A 22,288-nucleotide genomic window follows, 5' to 3' on the forward strand; every position below is an offset into this window, starting at 1 on the left:
AATTACAAATTTTAGCTTAAAGTTTAATGCTAATGCTTATGTTTTATATACCTTAAATTATAAATTTACCACTGAGCCCTATTGTTCAGCGTATGATTATTTTCACTGTACGTAGGTATAGGCGATCCTCAGGAATTTGAGAAGTTGTTTCAGCATCCAAAAATTGATTCTTCAACTCTGTAACGACCCGAAAGTCAATAATGTCAGAAAATATGATTTTAGGGTCCCGTTTCTGTAAACTGAGCTTGTAAATATTATTAAAATATGGACAAATTTATTATACAAGTGAATTGAATTTTGGATAGGTAATTTTTGCCGAATTAGTGATTAATTAGAGCCTAGGGACTAAATTGTAAAAGTTTTAACGCTATAGATTTTTAAATAGGAAATGAATTGAGGACTTAAATTGCAATTAACTTGAGGTTTAAAATAACAAATAGACCATGTTAAAGCATAGCATAGTGGAGGGTAATGTGCTTGTCTCTTCGTTGATGGTAATTAAAATTAGTTAAAGTTAAACAACTTAAAATTTAAATGCTTAAAATATATAAGATAGTAGAGGAAGAAAAACATTTCACCATCTTCTTTCTCCTTAGGTTGAAACTAAAAAAGGAAAGAAACCTAAGCAACAGTTGAAGGTTTGGCCTTGATTGGTATGTTCAAATTAGTTTATTTTCTTGTAATTTTTATGTTTTTGAGGTTCCAGGGGCTTGATTTAGCTAACCCGTGTACCAATTTGTAAAACTAATAAAGTTTTAAAAAGTTTCCATTGTTGATTTATTGGAGTTTTTTGTGTTAAATTGTTAGATTTTAAGCTTGGATGTAAAAAAAGACTAGTTTGTAAAGTTTGATTATTAATTTTTACACATAATGACTAAAGTGAATAAAGTGTAAAACTGTTATGAAGAATGAATAGAAATATAGATTAAAGGGTTTGTTATGGATGAAAGTGAAGTCAGTTTGTAAATTGAATCTTAGATTTGAAAGTTATGCTCGTTTTGATTTTAGGGACTAAATTGAATAAAATATAAAGTTTTTATAAAATGACAATTGAGTGCGAATTTGGTTGAGTATTAATGATATTGTGTGTTCATGTTAATCCGTAGCTAACGTTGATTCGGATTTCTCTAGAGGGAAAGGAAAAGCTAAAGCCAACGATAAATAGCTCGAAATTCCTGGCATGTATTTCTATAATTCAAAGCTTGTTTAATCACTACAAATTTCAAGTTAATTTATATCATACACTGTTGAGATATATCATTGACGATAATTTCAATTTACTTAATGAAATCGAGATTGTAATTGGGATAAAGACTAAATCGAATAGAACAAAAATTCCAAATTCAATTGGTAATAGATAGTTAATACGAATCAAATCGGATAGAATTATGTTATGATAGATGATAATTGGATGTAGTTAAAATATTATGGGATCTGACTATCATGGTAAACCATCGTTGTTGTGCATTTGAGGTGGTAAGTTATCGTTGTCAGGCAATTCGGGGTGGTAAACCATCATTGTCGGGCAATCTGAAGTGGTAACTCATCATTTTCGGGCAACCCAGGATGACAAAATTGATGGATTATAGAAACCATTATTGTCGAACAATACAGGGTGGTAAACTATCGTTTACGGATAATCTGATATGTTAAGTCATTGTTGCAGAGCAACTCGGGATGACATAATTGATAAGTTATAGAAACCATCGTTGCCCGACAATTCAAGGTGGTAAGTCATCATTATCGGGTAGCCCAGGATGATATATTGAATTGAGTTGATGATGAACTAATGAGTACTTGAATATAAATGAGCTCATAGACTTGGAATCAATTGAAATGGTAATACTGAATCATGCTTAAATAGATACAAACATGGTTTTATACAAGTAGCATATATGTAAAGATTAAGCCTAGTTTAATGAATAAATGTCTAGCATGAGTAATTGATAAGTGCATGGTCACATGAAATTCATGTGTATTTATGTAATGGCTTGAAAATTTATATGAATTAATTATATTTGCGTGTATAAGATTACTTGTTGTGCCTTATATCATAGTAATATTACTAAGTATTTTCACTTAGCATACAATTTTTTTTTCTCATACGTAGGTACAAGTAGATTTTTAATAAATAGAATGTTATTACAGCATCCAACAAATGCCTCCCGACTCAGTAAGTTTATAATTGTCTTATTTTGTATTTTGAGGGCAAGTGCCTTGATTGAGTAATTTTGGTATAAATTGTAACACCCTCACCCGACCCGATCATCGAATCTGGGTAAGGAGTGTAAAAAATGGACTCGATTTAAACCGAGGACCAATTCTAAGCATAATGAATTTAAGATGAACTTATTTAAATAATGTATATATATCTTACAACAAAACCCCTAAATTAAAGTAAAATTTTCCTATCTCCAATCTGAACTTTAAGGTAACTACAATCAACCCCGAGGCAAAGCCTCTGAAGGTACCCATTTCCTATGTGCATGACACCCTACTGATGATGATCTTGAATCTAACATGGTCTGGCTTCGTCCCTCATCAAGTTCCTGATCCTACGAATCCCACAACCATAGGTCGAAACCCCTAATAAGTTCGAATGAGCTTAGTGAGTTTCTTTATCATATTTTACAAAAATAAACCCATCTAACAAAGTTTAAATAGAAAAGAACCCAACATACATTACTCCCTATTTCGTGTAGATGATCTCGTTTTGTCTAGAGTGTCTAAATCCTATTAGCCTTTCACCTTTCCTTAATGGTGGAATGATCGCTGAGCGATCGTTACTTGATTTGCTTATGACCATTCAACTAATTCTGGTGAATTCTCACTTGTCCTTATGACCACATCAGGACATACTAAAGTCCAGAGTGTGAATACTGCAATAAAATAGAGAGTTACGAGGCGGTATCCTCAAGTATATGGGTCAAGTTGTAATATAGATTTTATAACAAAGTAGGTGAGTACTCCGAGGATCGTACCCAAGGGAGGCGAGTACTAAATCAATCTTAACCTAAACAACTAAATATCTAATTAATACTTTAAGTCAGTTATAGTACGAGAGTAAAATAAAAAAATATGTTTAGGGTTTGTAAAATAATAAAATAAAATAACATAAAAAGAAATTAAAGTTTCAAGAGATAGAGATAAATAAAGTGAATCAAATCAGCTTGCTTCAGCAATCCCAATTAACTGTCGTCTCGGGTTCTTCATCAACCAACTAGTCGCTACCCTAGCAGGATCTTTCGATCTTCCACTAACACAAGTCGACAAGAATTACTTATCTTACGACCTCACAGTCCAGATTAGCTTGGGTAAAGGTGTTCACGAATGGATAATACCAATTTTGGGTTAATTCCCGCATTGATGACTTCCTAGAGTTGTCAAGCCTAGGGTTTGTTTCACGTTCTTCCTTTTCCAAACAATTGATCCGTTGAGTAACCCTACAAAATAGTTAAGAGATCATGCCTCCACTTGCTAATCCCCTATAGAAGGATTAGTTCCACTCGCTAATCCCCCATAGAAGGATTAGTTCCTCATGGCTTTAATAAACTATATGGAAAGAATGGAAAAATTGATCATGAGAAATGAAGCGGAATAGAGAGTTTAAGAAAGCCTGATTGATATTGAATAATATGAATCCACAGAAGTTGATCTTGCTTTACAATCAGATCTCTTGAAGAAACAAATAAACTAGACTATGAAAACCTAAGAGAAATAATAAAACAAACCTAAAATCTAAGAAAAGAACCTGAGCTAATAGAATGGTGTCTATAACGTGTGCTATATAGGTTTATTTATAGCCTTCAGGTATTTGTTGTCCTTAACCTTAAGTTAGCTAACATTCCTAAGCTTTAAGCTCGATTGTGCAGACCAAAACACCCTTACTTCATATTTTATTCTCGTCAAAGAGTCAATGTCGCGACACACCAAGACTTGTGTCGCGACATAGCAACCAATATGCTCCTCTACAGCCATCTTCAAGGGTATGTCGCGACATTGAAGACAGTTTCTTACTTTCTCTATTCTGCTCCCTATGTTGCGATATTGGATCTCTCATGTTGTGACATAACGTTCAGTATTGGCTCGAAATGCTTTCTAATGGTCTCCTGCATATTCACGAAGTACGTTAGTTCTCCCTTAAGCCTTATTCGACTCTTAAGGTTAATAAAAGACTTGATTTGCACATTTTATTGTATGTTCGTAAAACTAAAGAAACTTAATTAAACATAACAAAAATGCTTGATTCAAGCTCCTTAAATGTGAAAACTAGTTTAATCTGCTACACCAAATTACGGTAGATCACCATACACATATCGCCCATTGTCTACCCTAACTCTGGCGGATAAACTAACATTCTACTCTTCATTCAGGTTGGAATGTTGTTTGAGATTACTTCTATGTAATTTGCCCTTTTTGTGATACCTTGATTTTACAACATAATATGTCCATCTGCATTAGACTGATTGACTTATTTTTGGAAAAAAATACGCTTTGAAAATAGTTTTTTTACACAGCAAAAAATTAAAATTTTAAAAATCGACCCGGTTTGTGATATTTATAGCAATAAACCTTAACTGAAGACATACTTGTGTTTTTGGATAAGCGGATCCTTGATGTTTTTCAACTTTCAACCAAACGATCTTCTCCTTTATTCTTGTACCATGAACTGCTTCGAGTGTGGGGTCGAACCAATTAAACCAAAATATAGAACTAGAAAACGTTTTACTTTTGGGGTGAAAACGAAAATTCTCTCTTCTTTAATAGAAACTAGTAAAATTATTATTCTAGAAAAATATAGGCATAATTGCAAAAAGAAAACCCTCAACGTTTTTGGGGCTTTTGGTTTTGTGCCTTTGACCTTTTTATTTATTTATTGACACCCTCAACGTTATGATTTTTTCTGAAATTTGTCCAATTTTAATAGTAAACGTGAGTTGGCCGTAAGTCAAATGACAGGCCAACGAAATAACCTATGTGGCGTGACACATAATCACAATGATGTCATTAGTGACATCATTAAAACGATTTTTTTTTCATTTTTTTCATCTTCTTTCTTCTTCTCTTTTCCCCTCTAACTGGTTTCCCAGATTTTCTCTTTCCAAACACCCATTTTCACTTCACTCCCCTCCATTCCCAATCTCTATTGGCAACCCACACAATATCTTTGGTTAGAATATTCTTCATCTAAAAATCTGAGAAAGAGAGAAAATCTGAGATTTCCTAAGATCAAAAGTTCATTTTCTCACTAAACCAATAATGTATAGAAGCTGTATGTTAAGACATTTAAGTTATCTTCAAGGGAAAGGAAAGTTATGATTCTAAATAAATGGAAAAATTAATTACTCAAATGTCATCATTAATGGCTAAAATTTTCCTAAACCCTTCAATCTAAAGAGTACCATTTTTAATCATAGTTAGTTGAGTTTCACAACTTGCTTTGTTCATTAAGATAACAAAAGAATCAAGATTTCGATAGAAAGATCATAGCCTATTATGAAAATATAATTGAACCAACAAAAATCCATTAACATAAATGTAGGAAAAAAGGCTCAAAAGACCATAAAAGGAAGAGCTTTCGCATAAATAAAGAAAACCCATTTTACCAACTTCATTCAAGAATCAAAATACCATTTCTTTAAAAAAGCCCAAATATTCCAAATTTCCAGACATTTCAAAACAGGAAAAGAGGACTCACCCGACAACTTGGCCATAGCTAAGGTCATCGTATTGCTGCAGTCTTCCCGTATGAGAAACCAAGCAAACCATTGTCAAACAAAATAGAAGAAACAATTGAACAGAGAACAATTCAAAACCCAGAAATATTTTAGAGCCAAATATATTCAGTTAAAAAGCAACCAACAAATATATTGAGTTGAAATGGGTATTTGAGAGAGTGAAATACAGGTGTAGGCATGAAAATGGTGGTGGGGTGTGTGTGTGTGTTTTTACTGTAACAATAAGGAAGAGAGAAATAGCGAAGAAGAAAGAATGAAACAAAATGAAAAAAATTGTTAAACAATTTTTTTAGATGATGTCATCGTGCTTATGTGGCGTGCCACGTAGGCTTATTTTGTTGATCGGCGCTTGACTAACAGTCAACTCACATTTACCATTAAAATTGGGTTGATTTCTAAAAAAATCATAACATTGAAGGTGTCAATAAAAAAATGTCAATGGCACAAAACCAAAAACCCCCAAACATTGATTTTTTCTTTTTTCTTTTTTTGCAATTATGCCAAAAATATATTTAAAAGTTGAAAATAAACTCTCTCTATTTTTCGGTAGAGTAACAATCTCTCAAAAGTTGTGTAAATAGCTCTACTAGTGCCATCTATTTATAAGAAGAGAAGGTAAAACCTTTATAGAGTTGTAGAAGTTTATTTTCACTAGAAGAACAATATCCTAGTCTATCTAGTATATAGGGGGCAGCAAGCCTAGCTAATGATCTAACCCGGTTCAGTTTTTCTATTTCCCAAAATAAACTTTAATATCTACATATTAAATAATTTTCTCATCTCAATTTTACCCCAGTAAAATTTAGAGAAAATTTATTCAATATGTCACAACTCAACATGTTCACTATGACTGAATTATTTATTTTTATTTTCGGGCTTCAAAACAGTCCAAAAATATAAACTCATTCTTCTATAGTGTTTTAAGTAACCCTATGTAGAATTGCAAATTTTCATTTTCATTTTTGGAAACCTTTTAAGTAACCCTATGTAGAATTGCAAATTTTCATTTTCATTTTTGGAAACCTACGTTCATTTCCAAATGATTTCATTTCAAACAAGACCATAATCATTCTTGAAACAACTATTTCTCTTTTTCTATTCATTCAATTCATTTCTATTCAAACACGCAATTCATTTATGATTTCAACGAGATAGCGGAGAGACCAATTGAACATATGTAGTTGAGGCTCAAACGATTTGTAATTAAGTTTCGACTTTTCACCTATTGATTATAAATTCATGACAAAAGCAATTATTTAGTGCTTGTTCAATGACCTTGTCATAAGTGTGTTACCCTCATAGGATATCCTTGATCTCTTTGGGATAATATCCGATCTCCTAGTATGACCCTATTTTATCTCATGGTAACCATTACATCTTCCTTAATGAAAAGTCAATTACTATCAAATAGTAATCAAGTCATCCATCACAAAGACAGACGATCCCTGACTATGTTTACTTTTCATCAACCATATAATGCCAATGAGAAGATATTATTTACCCATGTTTTGGGCTATGAATTCTATTGTTGTGAATAACACTACATACTAAAAAAGTCGTACACCCAACACACCAGCTTTTGATTCCTTATCTATTTGAACTCAGGCTTTTACTTACATCAAAGTGTACAAGTCACGCATGCATAATCCACAATCCACTCAAGATTTAGGTACATTACACTATGAATGTTACAAGTGAATAAATCCATAAACATATTTAGGATCTATTTTGCTTGGGTCCTGTCTGATGCACTGTCAGTCACATCTAGTTTTTTTATCTTCTAGGAGTCATTCGCTTCGATACCCAAGACAATGCATCTCTCCAATTGAACTTGATAGACGACATATTAGTCTTTCAATTGGTTTGCTCACTTCTGATTAGACTAAGGATATGTTTAAGTTCATCTACTGATACAATCTATCTTTTCGTATTACGATCTGACCACATAATACTACTTAGTATTAGTTAAACATTAGATAATCAATGAGCAATATTTGCTTTCATTTTACTTTGCATGCAAAAACCATTTGAGGACAGTAATGCAAAGTATATTAATCGTAATTAATGAATTTGTTTTATTAACCAATTTGTTCGAAAAATTACAAGTGTATATTGACGAAAGTAATACACTTAGGGCACTACATCCAACATTTATAGTTTCCAGCAGATTGTTATCTAATTTACCATTCTAGTTATTGATCTCCCTTTATGACGGTTCCCCATAGAACTACTTATTGGCAGATATACTCGTAATAGATTTGTCTCAAAGAGAAGTAGTTTTGGCAAACATATTTGTCTATTGTGCTGTCTTTACTAGTACCTCTTTAGTACCGTCTGTAACACCCTGTACCCGAGACCGTTGCCGGAGTCGGACACGAGGGGTTTGCAGACTTAAATCACTTGCTTTCACAGTCCATTTTAAAAATTTCCAGGCAGTTGGCTAACTGCGTCACTGTCACCTTAAAAATCATATCTTGAGTTTCAAAACTCAAAAATCAGTTTCGTAATTTTTCCCTGAAACTAGACTCATATGTCCATCTACAGATTTTTTTTCTAGAATTTTTGGTAGGGCCAATTAGTACAGTTTATTAGTTAAAGTATCCCCTGTTACAGGGTGCGACTACACTGACCTTCATGCATTACGACTTGGATATCTCCCTGTACAGGGCTTCAATACTGATGCCGTTTGTTTCTATAGAAACGAGACTCAAAAAGGAATCTATACATATATGGAATGACTTCTAAATGTCTCTGGTTAATTTATAATGAATTTCCAAAGTCAGATCAGGGGATCCAGAAACCGTTCTGGCCCTGTCTCACAAAAACTTTAACATCTCATAATATACTGTTCATATGAACGTTTCGTTACTTTCCTATGAAAATAGATTCATCAAGGTTTGATTACATAATTTATTCACTATTTAATTCCATTCCTACTATTTTTAGTGATTTTTCACATCCACATCACTGCTGCTGCCAGCATCTATTTTTAAGGTAAACTTTACCTATTTCATGATCCTCCATGGATCAACTAGAGTTTGTCATACATATACCAAAAGTGATCATGAATAACCATTCCCATGGCTAACCGTTACCAACATTTCCATACCTCTCGATGGACAACATACAAAATGATTATAATGCTATGATCGAAGTATATTTAAGCCATTTTCGCATGGCTATCCAAATTTACACAAAACCGAAGGGTACATGACCAACAACAAAAGGGTAGTCCTATACATGCCATTTCAAAGTTCAACCAAAGTATACCAAAAGGAGCTTTGATAGTGTGGGCAACTTTGACTTCAAAAATCCCGAGTCCGATAGCTGAAGAACCAAAATCTATAAAACAGAGAATTAAATAAACGGAGTAAGCATTAAATGCTTAGTAAGTTTTGAGCAAAGAATTTAAGCACAACTGAAGTATAGCATTCATATAACTAAACGGATAATTCCATATATACATATTCTCAAATCATTCCTACTTCACATTCCAACCCCTATATTCATACATAAGGGATCATCTTAGCCAAATACCTAAGCTCATTACTCGATCGAGCGAATATTATTCAAGGAAATCAACTATTCCAATGCACATACTGAAACATACCTCATTGTTGGGATTTTACAAGCGTATTAACTGAAATTTTTACAGCAAGGTCGCTCATTCCCGAATCACATACCTTCAAATTTAACCGAATATAGCTACTGTTCAAATGCCTTCGGACATAGCCCGGTTATAGTAACTCGCACAAATGCCTTCGGGACTTAACCGGATTTAGTAACTCGCACTAATGCCTTCGGCTTAGCCCGAATTAGTAACTCGCACAAATGCCTTCGGATCTTAGTCCGGATATAGTCACTTAGCACAAAAGCCTTGAACTTAGCCCGGATATCATTCAATAACCAAGCACATATATCAATAAATCATGACACATCCGTATTTCATTTTCATTACCAAAGCTCAAACACAAGACACTTATCACACTTGCAATTTCGCACAATAGCCACATACAAAGAGCATGATTTTGATTTGCTTAAAACATGATCTAATCAAATCATAATCTAAGTTCCATTACTCAAAACTTACCTCGGATGTGGTAGAACGATTTCGCGACTATTCGATAACTTTTTCCTTTCCCTATCCAACTGTGGTCCTCTAAGCTCTTGAGCTAATTCAAACAAATTTAACTTATTAAAGTCTCATTATGCTAGCTTATGGCGAATATGACAAGGAGTTTAATAGGTCATATGGCCACCCTTTAGCTCAAATACACAATGGTCATGCGCATTTTTAATCACATTAAGCAATTTAACACAATTCATTTGAACATCAAAAGAGAACCTCAAGGTACTTAGCCCATATATACATTAGGCATTAGAGTCACATACATATGGAATCATGAATCAAAATCAACATTTTAGCCCACACTCTCTTTTAGCCGATTATCTAAGCCAAGATAAAAGCATCAATATGCTTGCCTCTAACCGAACACATACAACACAAATCTATTTCATGTGGCCGAATATACATGTCTAGGTTGAGGCCGATTGCATGCTTAATACTTCCTACAAATATGGTTGCTTGTATTGACTACATACCATTTTGTTTCAAATTCAAAACTCGGCTAATACACACATACACACTAGTAAATCAAACACTAACATTTGCTCTTCACCTTACTACCATTTCTCATCCAAATAACGTGAATAACAACCATATTTCTCCTCTACTTTCTACCATGGCCGAATGCATCACAACACCCTACCATTTCGATTTTGGTCATGGTTAAACAAAGAACTTAGTGTTTCACTCAAAAATGCTAAAAAGAAGATTCAAGAGTCATCAATCCACCATCACATGCATCATTACAAAGCTTCATTTTTAGCATGTAAATGACATCAACACCAAGCAAGAATGATGCATCCATGGCTGAGTGTCATTTCCATCACATAGCAAGATTTAGACCATGGGCTAGGTAGAACTCAAGCTACCAACTAAAACATGCATGCATCTCATGGAACATCATCAAACATACCTTAGCCTAGTTACATGCATGGCTGAACCTCTTTAACCCTTCTTTTTCCTTCCTCTTTAAAATTTTCGGCCAAGGATGAACCAAAGGATGAAGCCTTCTTTTTTTTTTCTAGTTTCGCAAAATGGGGAAACAACCACACACTTTTTTTTTTTTCTTTCAACATATTCCTTTCATTATTTTATTACCATGCCCCTTATTTTATTTTTCCTAACATACACCACTAACATAACATGTTTGTGACATGTTTCCACCCATAGCATGGCCGGCCACTATGCTTCAATTTGGCTAATTTGACATGCAAGGACAAGCACTTTCCCACATATATTAATAGGCCATTTTAACACTTGCCTAGCATATTTCTAAATTGTCTCACATAAGTCCTTACTAATAAATTTCACATACACTGACCAAATTAAAGTATGGAACTATCACACAAGCATTTACGCACATCATAAACACAGAATATAACCTTTAATTATTTATAAGACTCAGTTTCGTGGTCCCGAAACCACTTTCCGACTAGGGTCAATTTAGGGCTGTCACAACTCTCCCCAACTTAAGAAATTTTCGTCCCCGAAAATCTTACCGGTAAATAGGTTTGGGTATCGTTCTTTCATAGAGTTCTCGGTTTCCCAAGTAGCTTCTTCGATTCCATGTTTGAGCCATATCACTTTTACTAACGGAACCCTTTTGTTTCGCAACTCTTTCACTTCACGAGCTAGGATGCGAATCGGTTCTTCTTCATAACTCATATCGGGTTGAATTTCAACCTCTGATGGATTAATTACGTGTGATGGATCAGATCTATAACGTCGAAGCATCGAAACATGAAAGACGTCGTGAATCTTTTCAAGTTCAGGGGGCAAAATCAATCTATACGCAACTGGACCGGCTCGTTCGGATATCTCATATGGCCCGATGAACCTCGGACTCAGTTTGCCCTTGCGGCCAAATCTGAGTATCTTTTTCCAAGGTGAGACCTTAAGAAACACTTTGTCTCCCACCTGATACTCAATATCTCTTCGCTTTAAATCCGCATACGACTTCGACGATCGATCGCCTTCAGACTTTCACGAATTATTCTTACTTTCATTCAAAGATCTTTAATCAAATCCACTCCGAAAATTTTACTCTCACCGAAGCTCGGTCCAAAACAATGGCGTCGGCATTTATGCCCGTACAAAGCCTCGTAAGGTGCCATATTAATACTTGATTGAAAACTATTGTTGTAAGCGAATTCAATCAAAGGTAAATACCGCTCCCACGAACCACTAAACTCGAGGATGCAACATCTCAACATGTCCTCAAGTATCCGAATTATCCGCTCGGATTGACCATCGGTTTGTGGATGAAAAGCGGTGCTAAAATGCACTTGGTACCCAAAGCTTCTTGCAATTTCTTCCAAAATCGCGAGGTGAATCTCGGATCTCTATCCGACACAATAGAAATCGGTACCCGTGTAATCTCACAACTGAGAAACATACACTTCACTAGTTTATCCAATGAAAAATCAGACATACGGGGATAAAGTGAGCCGACTTAGTCAGTCTATCAACAACGACCCAAATCGCATCTTTCTTACTTGCCGACACTGGCAACCCAGATACAAAATCCATCGTGACTCGTTCCCATTTCCATTCAGGTATCATGATCGGTGAAGCAAACCCGTGAGGCACTTGATGTTCCGCCTTCACTTGTCGACATACTAAGCACTTCAAACAAAATCGAAATGTCTCGTTTCATACCATGCCACCAAAACTGGCGTCTCAGATCGTTGTACATTTTCGTACTCCCCGGGTGAATTGACATTCGGCTATAATGAGCTTCGTTCAGAATCATCGAAATGAGTTCTGAATTTCTTGGAACGCACAAACGACTTCTGAACCTCAAACAATCGTCGTCATCAATTTGAAATTCAGATTCCATATTCGGAACACATTCAGCCCATTTTACAACCAATTCATCGTCGACTTTTTGAGCTTCACGAATTTGAAGAATCAATAATGGTTTGGCCTTTAACTCAGCTACTAACACATTGTCGGGTAGAACAGACAAGTGTACATTCATCGCTCGTAAAGCAAATAGTGATTTTCGGCTTAAGGCGTTCGCAACCACATTAGCCTTTCCCGGGTGATAATCAATGGCAAGCTCATAATCTTTCAACAACTCAAGCCAACGCCTTTGTCGCAGATTCAAGTCTCTTTGAGTCATCAAATATTTGAGACTTTTGTGATCCGAAAATACATGGCACTTCTCACCAAATAAGTAATGTCGCCATATTTTCAAGGCGAATACAATGGCAGCTAATTCGAGGTCATGGGTCGGATAATTTTTTTCATGTGGCTTTAATTGTCTCGACACATAGGCCACAACTCGACCTTCTTGCATCAATACGCAACCCAACCCAAGTAGGGAGGCATCAATATAAATGACAAACTCTTTGCCTGATTCAGGTTGCACTAGAATTGGAGCTTCAGTCAAATAAGTTTTCAGTTGATCAAAACTTTTCTGACATTTTTCCGTCTATTCGAACTTAACATCTTTTTGAAGTAGCTTCGTCATTGGTGTGGCTATCATCGAGAAACCTTTTACAAACCGTCGGTAGTAACCGAAAAGTCCCAAAAAGCTCCGAACCTCAGTAATATTTCTTGGAGGCTTCCAGTTAAGTATGGCTGAAATTTTGCTCGGGTCAACTCGAATACCCGATGCGGATACCACATGGCCCAAGAAGCTAACCTTTCTTAACCAGAACTCACACTTACTGAACTTAGCATATAACTGCTTATCCCGTAAAATTTGCAACACTAATCTCAGGTGCTCAAGATGTTCGGTCTCATCTCTTGAATAGACCAAGATGTCATCAATGAACACAACTACGAACCGGTCCAAATCATCGTCAAGATCCGATTCATCAAATCCATAAATACCGCAGGGCATTAGTGAGCCCAAGCGGCATCACTAAGAACTCGTAGTGGCCGTACCTCATTCTCGAAAGCGCTTTGGGTATATCCGAATCTCGAATTCATGAATCGGTAATAACCCGATCTTAAATCTATCTTTGAAAACACCGAGGCTCCCTTTAGTTGATCAAACAAATCATCAATACGTGGTAACGGATATTTATTCTTTATCGTCACTTTATTCAGCTGACGATAGTCAATGCACAATCTCATGGTTTCGTCCTTCTTTTTCACAAACAATACTGGTGCACCCTAAGGTGAGAAACTTGGTCGAGTGAAACCTCTATCCATCAACTCTTGCAATCGAAGCTTTCAACTCTTTTAACTCGGTTGGTGCCATACGATCTGGAGCTATCGAAATTGGCGTAGTCCTGTACAAGCTCAATACCAAACTCTACCTCCCGAACAGTGGTAAACCCGTAATTCTTCTGAAAAACATCCGGTATTCACAAACCACCGCCACAGATTCGGGTTTCTTTTCTAATTCTTTGTCATCAAGTACATACGCAAGGTATGCTTCGCACCCCTTTCTTACATATTTCTAGGCCAACATTGATGATATTACTGCTGGCAACCCCTTTAAGTCCGTAGACTCAACTCGGATTATCTCGTTATTTGCGCACCTCAAATCAATAGTCTTGCTTTTGCAATTCACAACCGCATCATGCACGGTCAACCAATCTAAACCGAGGATAACATCAAATTCATCAAACGGCAAAAGCATCAAGTCCGCCGAAAAATAAGAACCTCGAATTACTAGGGGACATTTCTTACACACTTTGTCGACAAGCACGTAACGACCCAAGGGATTTGACACCCGAATTACGAACTCAGTAGACTCAATAGTTAAAGTCTTACTGGATGCTAAGGTTTCACATATATAAGAATGAGTAGAACCAGGGTCAATCAAAGCAATCACATTAGTATCAAGGAGAGTAAAAGTACCAGTAATAACATCTGGCGAGGAAGCATCCTAGCGTGCGCGTATAGCATAAGCCCTAGCAGGAGCACGAGCCTTAGATCTGGTCGTAGCATCTCTAGATCCTCTCTGACCACCACTAATATTGCCCGTATTTCTAGATGGTCTACCTCGAGCAGTGGTAGCACTCGGTTTCCCACTCTGATTTGCATTCTGTTCAGACAACCTCGGACAATCTTTAATGAAGTGGTCAACTGACCCGCACTTGTAACAGGAGCGGTCATGGAATCTACAACTCCCCGAATGCCATTTACTACAATACTGGCACTCTGCTTTGTCTCGACGATCAGTTCCAACACTGGCGACCGAAGTGACTCGTGCACTCACAGGGGGTCGATCGCGATCTCGTCTAGAAAAGCCCGAAGTGTTTCTAGATCGGCCTAAATCATCTCTAAATTTCTTCGATGACTGTGGAAAGGGCTTCCCCGAAGACTTATTACGAAACTCCTTTGCTCCCATATCAGCTTTTCTTTTCCCTATACTGAGCTCCTCAGCTTTGCAAGCTCACTCGACAAGTGCCACAAATTCTCGGATTTCCAAAATGCCAACATATAGCTTTATATCATCATTCAGCCCATCCTCGAAACGTTTACACATCACGGCTTCTGAAGAATGCATTCTCGCGCGTACCGGCTAAGCCTTACAAATTTTCGTTCATAGTCGGTAACCGACATGGAACCTTGTTTAAGTTCAAGAAATTCCTTCCGTTTTTTATCAATGAATCTCTGACTGATATACTTCTTTCGAAACTCGGTTTGGAAAAACTCCCAAGTTACTTGCTCTCTGGGCACGACAGAAGTCAACGTATTCCACCAATAGTAGGCAGAATCACGTAGCAAGGAGATAGTACACTTTAGGCACTCATCGGGTGTGCAAGATAGCTCATCGAGTACCCGGATAGTGTTGTCCAACCAAAATTTAGCTTGCGCGCATCATCACCGTCCGTAGCTTTAAATTCATAGCCCGTGTTTTCGGATTCATCAACTGGGGCTTATTTGACCTTATTTGGTCGATTCTGGAGGTATCGTGAGGTCGGGGTGGTATTTGTCGGGAATGGAGGTTGTGGAACAGCCGTATTAGTTCGAATGTATTGGTTGAACCAATCATTCATCACGCTATAGAAAGCTTGTCTAGCTTCATCATTCGGATTACTAGCATTAAGTTGAGAGTCCGCCGGCCGTCCCTTGTCGGAAGCAGCGCTACACTCTCAAGATCATCACCACCGCTTCGGTCGGGATCGGGATCCATTACTATAAATAAACACATTTGCAAATGTCGAAATCACCACACTATCAAATAATCACATAAAATGGCATGTATAGCTAGACCCAAACGCATTACGGTAGTCCTAGAATCGACTAAACCGTAGCTCGATACCAATTTAATTGTAACACCCGTGCACTGAGACCGTTGCGAGTCGGACACGAGGGTTTGCGACTTAAATCACTTGCTTTCACAGTCCATTTTAAAAATTTCCAGGCAGTTGGCTAACTACGTCACTGTCACCTTAAAAATTATATCTTGAGTTCCAAAACTCTAAAATTAGTTTCGTAATTTTTCCCTGAAACTAGACTCATATGTCCATCTATATATTTTTTTTCTATAATTTTTGGTCGGGCCAATTAGTACAGTTTATTAGTTAAAGTCTCCCCTGTTACAGGGTACGACTACACTGACCTTCATGCATTACGACTTGGATATCTCCCTGTACAGGGCTTCAATACTGATGTCGTTTGTTTTTATAGAAACTAGACTCAAAAAGGTATCTCTAAATATATGGAATGACTTCTAAATGTCTCTTGTTAATTTATAATGAATTTCCAAAGTCAAATCAGGGGATCTAGAAACTGTTCTGGCCCTGTCTCACGAAAACTTTAACATCTCATAATATACTGTTCATATGAATGTTTCGTTACTTTCCTATGAAAATAGATTCATCAAGGTTCGATTACATAATTTATTCACTATTTAATTCCATTCCTAATTTTTTTAGTGATTTTTCACATCCACGTCACTGCTGCTGCCAGCATCTATTTTTAAGGTAAACTTTACCTATTTCATGATCCTCCATGGATCAACTAGAGTTTGTCATACATATACCAAAAGTGATAATGAATAACCATTCCCATGGCTAACCGTTACCAACATTTCCATACCTCTCGACGGACAACATACAAAACGATTATAATGCTATGATCGAAGTATATTTAAGCCATTTTCGCATGGCTATCCAAATTTACACAAAACTGAAGGGTACATGACCAACAACAAAAGGGTAGTCCTATACATGCCATTTCAAAGTTGAACCAAAGTATACCAAAAGGAGCTTTGATAGTGTGGGCGACTTCGACTTCAAAAATCCTGAGTCCGATAGCTGAAGAACCAAAATCTATAAAACAGAGAATTAAATAAACAGAGTAAGCATTAAATGCTTAGTAAGTTTTGAGAAAAGAATTTAAGCACAACTGAAGTATAGCATTCATATAACTAAACGGATAATTCCATATATACATATTCTCAAATCATTCCTACTTCACATTCCAACCCCTATATTCATACATAAGGGATCATCTTAGCCAAATACCGGAAGCTCATTACTCGATTGAAATAATATTATTCGAAGGAAATCAACTATTCCAATGCACATACGAAACATACCTCATTGTTGGGATTTTACAAGCGTATTAACTGAAATTTTTACAGCAAGGTCGCTCATTCCCGAATCACATACCTTCGAATTTAACCGAATATAGCTACTCGTTCAAATGCCTTCGGGACATAGCCCGGTTATAGTAACTCGCACAAATGCCTTCGGGACTTAACCCGGATTTAGTAACTCGCACCAATGCCTTCGGGCTTAGCCCGGAATTAGTAACTCGCACAAATGCCATCGGATTTTAGTCCGGATATAGTCACTTAGCACAAAAGCCTTCGGACTTAGCCGGATATCATTCAATAACCAAGCACATATATCAATAAATCATGACACATCCGTATTTCATTTTCATTACCAAAGCTCAAACACAAGACACTTATCACACTTGCAATTTCGGCACAATAGCCACATACAAAGAGCATGATTTTGATTTGCTTAAAACATGATCTAATCAAATCATAATCTAAGTTCCATTACTCAAAACTTACCTCGGATGTGGTAGAACGATTTCACTATTCGATAACTTTTTCCTTTCCCTATCCAACTGTGGTCCTCTAAGCTCTTGAGCTAATTCAAACAAATTTAACTTATTAAAGTCTCATTATGCTAGCTTATGGCCGAATATGACAAGGAGTTTAATAGGTCATATGGCCACCCTTTAGCTCAAATACACAATGGTCATGCATTTTTAATCACATTAAGCAATTTAACACAATTCATTTGAACATCAAAAGAGAACCTCAAGGTACTTAGCCCATATATACATTAGGCATTAGAGTCACATACATATGGAATCATGAATCAAACTCAACATTTTAGCCCACACTCTCTTTTAGCCGATTATCTAAGCCAAGATAAAAGCATCAATATGCTTGCCTCTAACCGAACACATACAACACAAATCTATTTCATGTGGCGAATATACATGTCTAGGTTGAGGCTGATTATATGCTTAATACTTCCTACAAATATGGTTGCTTGTATTGACTACATACCATTTTGTTTCAAATTCAAAACTCGCTAATACACACATACACACTAGTAAATCAAACACTAACATTTGCTCTTCACCTTACTACCATTTCTCATCCAAATAACGTGAATAACAACCATATTTCTCCTCTACTTTCTACCATGGCCGAATGCATCACAACACCATAACATTTCGATTTTGGTCATGGTTAAACAAAGAACTTAATGTCTCACTCAAAATGCTAAAAGAAGATTCAAGAGTCATCAATCCACCATCACATGCATCATTACAAAGCTTCACTTTTAGCATGTAAATGACATCAACACCAAGCAAGAATGATGCATGCATGGCCGAGTGTCATTTCCATCACATAGCAAGATTTAGACCATGGGCTAGGTAGAACTCAAGCTACCAACTAAAACATGCATGCATCTCATGGAACATCATCAAACATACCTTAGCCTAGTTACATGCATGGCCGAACCTCTTCAACCCTTCTTCTTCCTTCCTCCTTAAAATTTTCGGCCAAGGATGAACCAAAGGATGAAGCCTTCTTTCTTTTTTTCTAGTTTCGGCAAAATGGGGGGGGGGAAACAACCACACACTTTTTTTTTTCTTTCTTTTCAACATATTCCTTTCATTATTTTATTACCATGCCCTTATTTTATTTTTCCTAACATACATCACTAACATAACATGTTTGTGACATGTTTCCACCCATAGCATGGCCGCCACTATGCTTCAATTTGGCTAATTTGATATGCAAGGACAAGCACTTTCCCACATATATTAATAGGCCATTTTAACACTTGCCTAGCATATTTCTAAATTGTCTCACATAAGTCCCTACTAATAAATTTCACATACACCGACCAAATTAAAGTATGGAACTATCACACAAGCATTTACGCACATCATAAACACAGAATATAACCTTTAATTATTTATAAGACTCGGTTTCGTGGTCCCGAAACCACTTTCCAACTAGGGGCAATTTAGGGCTATCACACCGTCCTTGGCGGATATACTTGCAAAAGCTCTTTCTGATACTTTCGGGTGTTGCAATAGTTGTTGAGACAGATTCAAAGGAGTGCAATAATGATGATAATTAGAGTTGTCCATTGGTCGAGTTAAGCCAAGTAAAAAATTTAGGCCTGTTTTCTAGGCTCGGGCTCGGCCCAAAAAATGACCTTAAATTTTTGCCCAAGTCCTACCCAGGTAAAAATATTAAAACCCAAGCCGGACTCGACCTACATTAATATTTTTTATATTATTTTATATAAAAATAAATTTAAAAATATAATGCATCAACTACACTAAAACATTAAAAATAAAAATTTTCCAACAAATAGAAAAAATTAAAAATATATATATACTTAAATAACAATAAGATAAGTATAACTTAACAAACAAATACCTTTAAAATAGTAGCAAATTAATAATAAAATAAGAGTTATACAATATTCAAATAATAATAACAACATAGTAACAATATAATAGCGAAATGATAGTAAAACAATGAAAAAACAATAAAAAAAATTAGGAACAATTTTTTTTTTTTTTGCAAATTCTGGTCAAGCTGGGCTAGATTGGCCCAAAAAGCTTACCCAAAATCTGGCCCGTTCAAAAAATGAACCTTATTTTTTTTGTCCAAACTCATTTTTCGAACTTATATTTTTGTCCAAAACCTCCCACTTTTTGAGCGGGCCTTCGAATCAGGCATGAACAAGTCTAGTGATAATGGTGATTATAATGATGTTGTCGATATGATAAAAAAAAGTTGTTGGAAAATTGTAACCTAATGTGTAAAATAATAAGATCCTCAAATTGATAGTTTCACTCTAAAGAAAGACAATTAGAGATTAAATGAAAAAAAAAATAAAGATGTATTTCTTATTGACCGAGAGTTTGAACCAAAAGAGGTGCAAAAAGTGTTTGCTGCTACTCAGGAGATTCTTAGGAAGTTGAGCTTCAGAAGTGAAAATTTTGATGAAATATTAGTTGTTGGAAGAACTAAAACATGTCACAGAGGCCTAGGTTACATTGGTAATGACGAGGAAACTTGTTCTCCGTCTATTTTTGTTTAAGCTAAAGATCATATTGTTCCTCCTCCATAAATAGGTGAAAGGAAATTAAAAAGGCCTACACGTTACTACCATGAAAATATTGACCACATTAGACTATAATGATACAAGATGCAGGACGATCTAAGCCGAAATAACTCCAAACATGTTACACAATATGTTGCAATAGCTTCCTAATCTGTTGATTTTTTCAGAGCCAAGGAAATTGGCACACCCATTAAATTAACATGAAGAATGGTAAAGTTTGGTCACATTAGGCCTCAATGTTATGAGCTACTCAATTATCTTAAAAGAAATTGTTATGTTTCACCGCATGTTGCTCAAGGTGTTCCAACAAGCCATGAAACATGAAGAATATCTCACAAGAAAATGTAGGTTAAAAAAGATTAATCACTTGTCAGTTTTGAAGATAAACAGCATATTAACGCCCGAGTTAAATATAAAGTTATTACTCATGTTGATCAAATTGAGGATATAGTGATTGTCATGGATACTCGATCAATGATTTGTGGAAAAAGTCCTTATTACTCCACGAGTTACAATTCTTGTTTTACAGGATTGTTGATGTAGCACCTCATCTCATCTCTTTTAACAAACCTAATTCAAACTTAACCGGGGAGAATAAGAAGGAACATTAGAATAGAGAATAGAGTAAGGGAGAGTAATGGTGGTATTATAATGTCACTGATTTTTTGGTTAATTTATTGAACTGAACTAATCAAGGTATATGAAACGTTACAGTGTCATACATACACTGTCATTCTTGCAAATAATTGATGAATTCTTAGCAGATTGGACCCGCAACAGCTCTGCTGTCAACAGCGAGAACAGTACAATCATTAAACAATTCCACAAAAATTCATAAAATCAAATGCTGTGATATTTTTCTTTTTGGTTCATAAAATGCTGTAAAGTTTAGACAAATGGCTTTCGATTCCTTCACCTATTCAAACATTAACCATCCCACGTGACAAATACCCATCAATGAACATTCAAAGTTAGCTTTAGGGTAACCCATAATGTGCAACTCAACTGTCTTATAATGTGTGATTCCAAAGTAGAAAATGTCACATCTCACTCATTCATCTCTTCACTAACTCCCACCCAAAGAATCTTCCTCCTTGAACAATCCTTGCCTAGAATTTTGTCCATTGATGGAGCAGTTTAGATCCAATTCATACAAGGATGGTGGAGAAATGCAGATGAAGAGTTACTATGGAGGAGGGCCAAGTAACATGCAAGACATGAGGTGTTACAGTGAAAATTCTGTTCAACAAAACCAGCTTGGCAAGGAGATTAAGATGAAGAAAAGCAAAAGCTCTGGAGGGTCTGCTTCAAAGAGCTGGAGTTTTACTGATCCTGAGCTGCAGAGAAAGAAAAGGGTTGCCAGCTACAAGGTTTATGCTGTTGAAGGCAAGATGAAAGGGTCTTTCAGGAAAAGTTTCAGGTGGATCAAGGACACTGCCACCCAAGTTGTCTATGGCTGGAGGTGATCGATCATCTATGCCCATGGCTCATCTCTTTGTTTTGTTTGAGGTTTGTGCTTTTACTATTTGGTGAATGATGGATGAAAAACTTGAGATTAGGGGCGAAGTTCCCCTTTTATTTAAGAATCTTGAATCTGAAATCTTCATAAACTATGGAATGTGAAAATTGATGTTTCTTGGATGAGTTTCTACATTAAGCTCAATAAACTTTTTTTTTTTTAAATGAAAATGGTATTGATTGCTCTGATTGTGTTAATTTAGCTTAGTTCATGGTTTATGGAGCTATGTTGCAACATTAACGGTATCTGTGTTGCAATTGATATTTCAACGGAACTTGATAAATTAGAAATAGATTTAACTTTCCTTGACAAT

At 36.0% G+C, this 22,288-nt stretch overlaps 1 protein-coding gene across 1 annotated transcript; it reads left to right on the plus strand.

Annotated features, from left to right (window-relative positions):
* Positions 1–21,347: 21,347 nt before the first annotated feature.
* On the plus strand, positions 21,348–22,145 carry LOC108466621 (uncharacterized). Its single transcript, XM_017767006.2, has one exon. The coding sequence runs from the start codon at positions 21,584–21,586 to the stop codon at positions 21,920–21,922; it is 339 nt and encodes a 112-aa protein (XP_017622495.1). The 5' UTR covers positions 21,348–21,583; the 3' UTR covers positions 21,923–22,145.
* Positions 22,146–22,288: the final 143 nt, after the last annotated feature.

This window comes from Gossypium arboreum, chromosome 10, assembly GCF_025698485.1.
Source record: "Gossypium arboreum isolate Shixiya-1 chromosome 10, ASM2569848v2, whole genome shotgun sequence".
Classification (NCBI taxonomy): domain Eukaryota; kingdom Viridiplantae; phylum Streptophyta; class Magnoliopsida; order Malvales; family Malvaceae; genus Gossypium; species Gossypium arboreum.

What these genes read in the sequence shown, in the direction of transcription:
- LOC108466621 (XM_017767006.2), top strand. Translation starts at nt 21,584, where the DNA reads ATGGAGCAGTTTAGATCCAATTCATACAAGGATGGTGGAGAAATGCAG.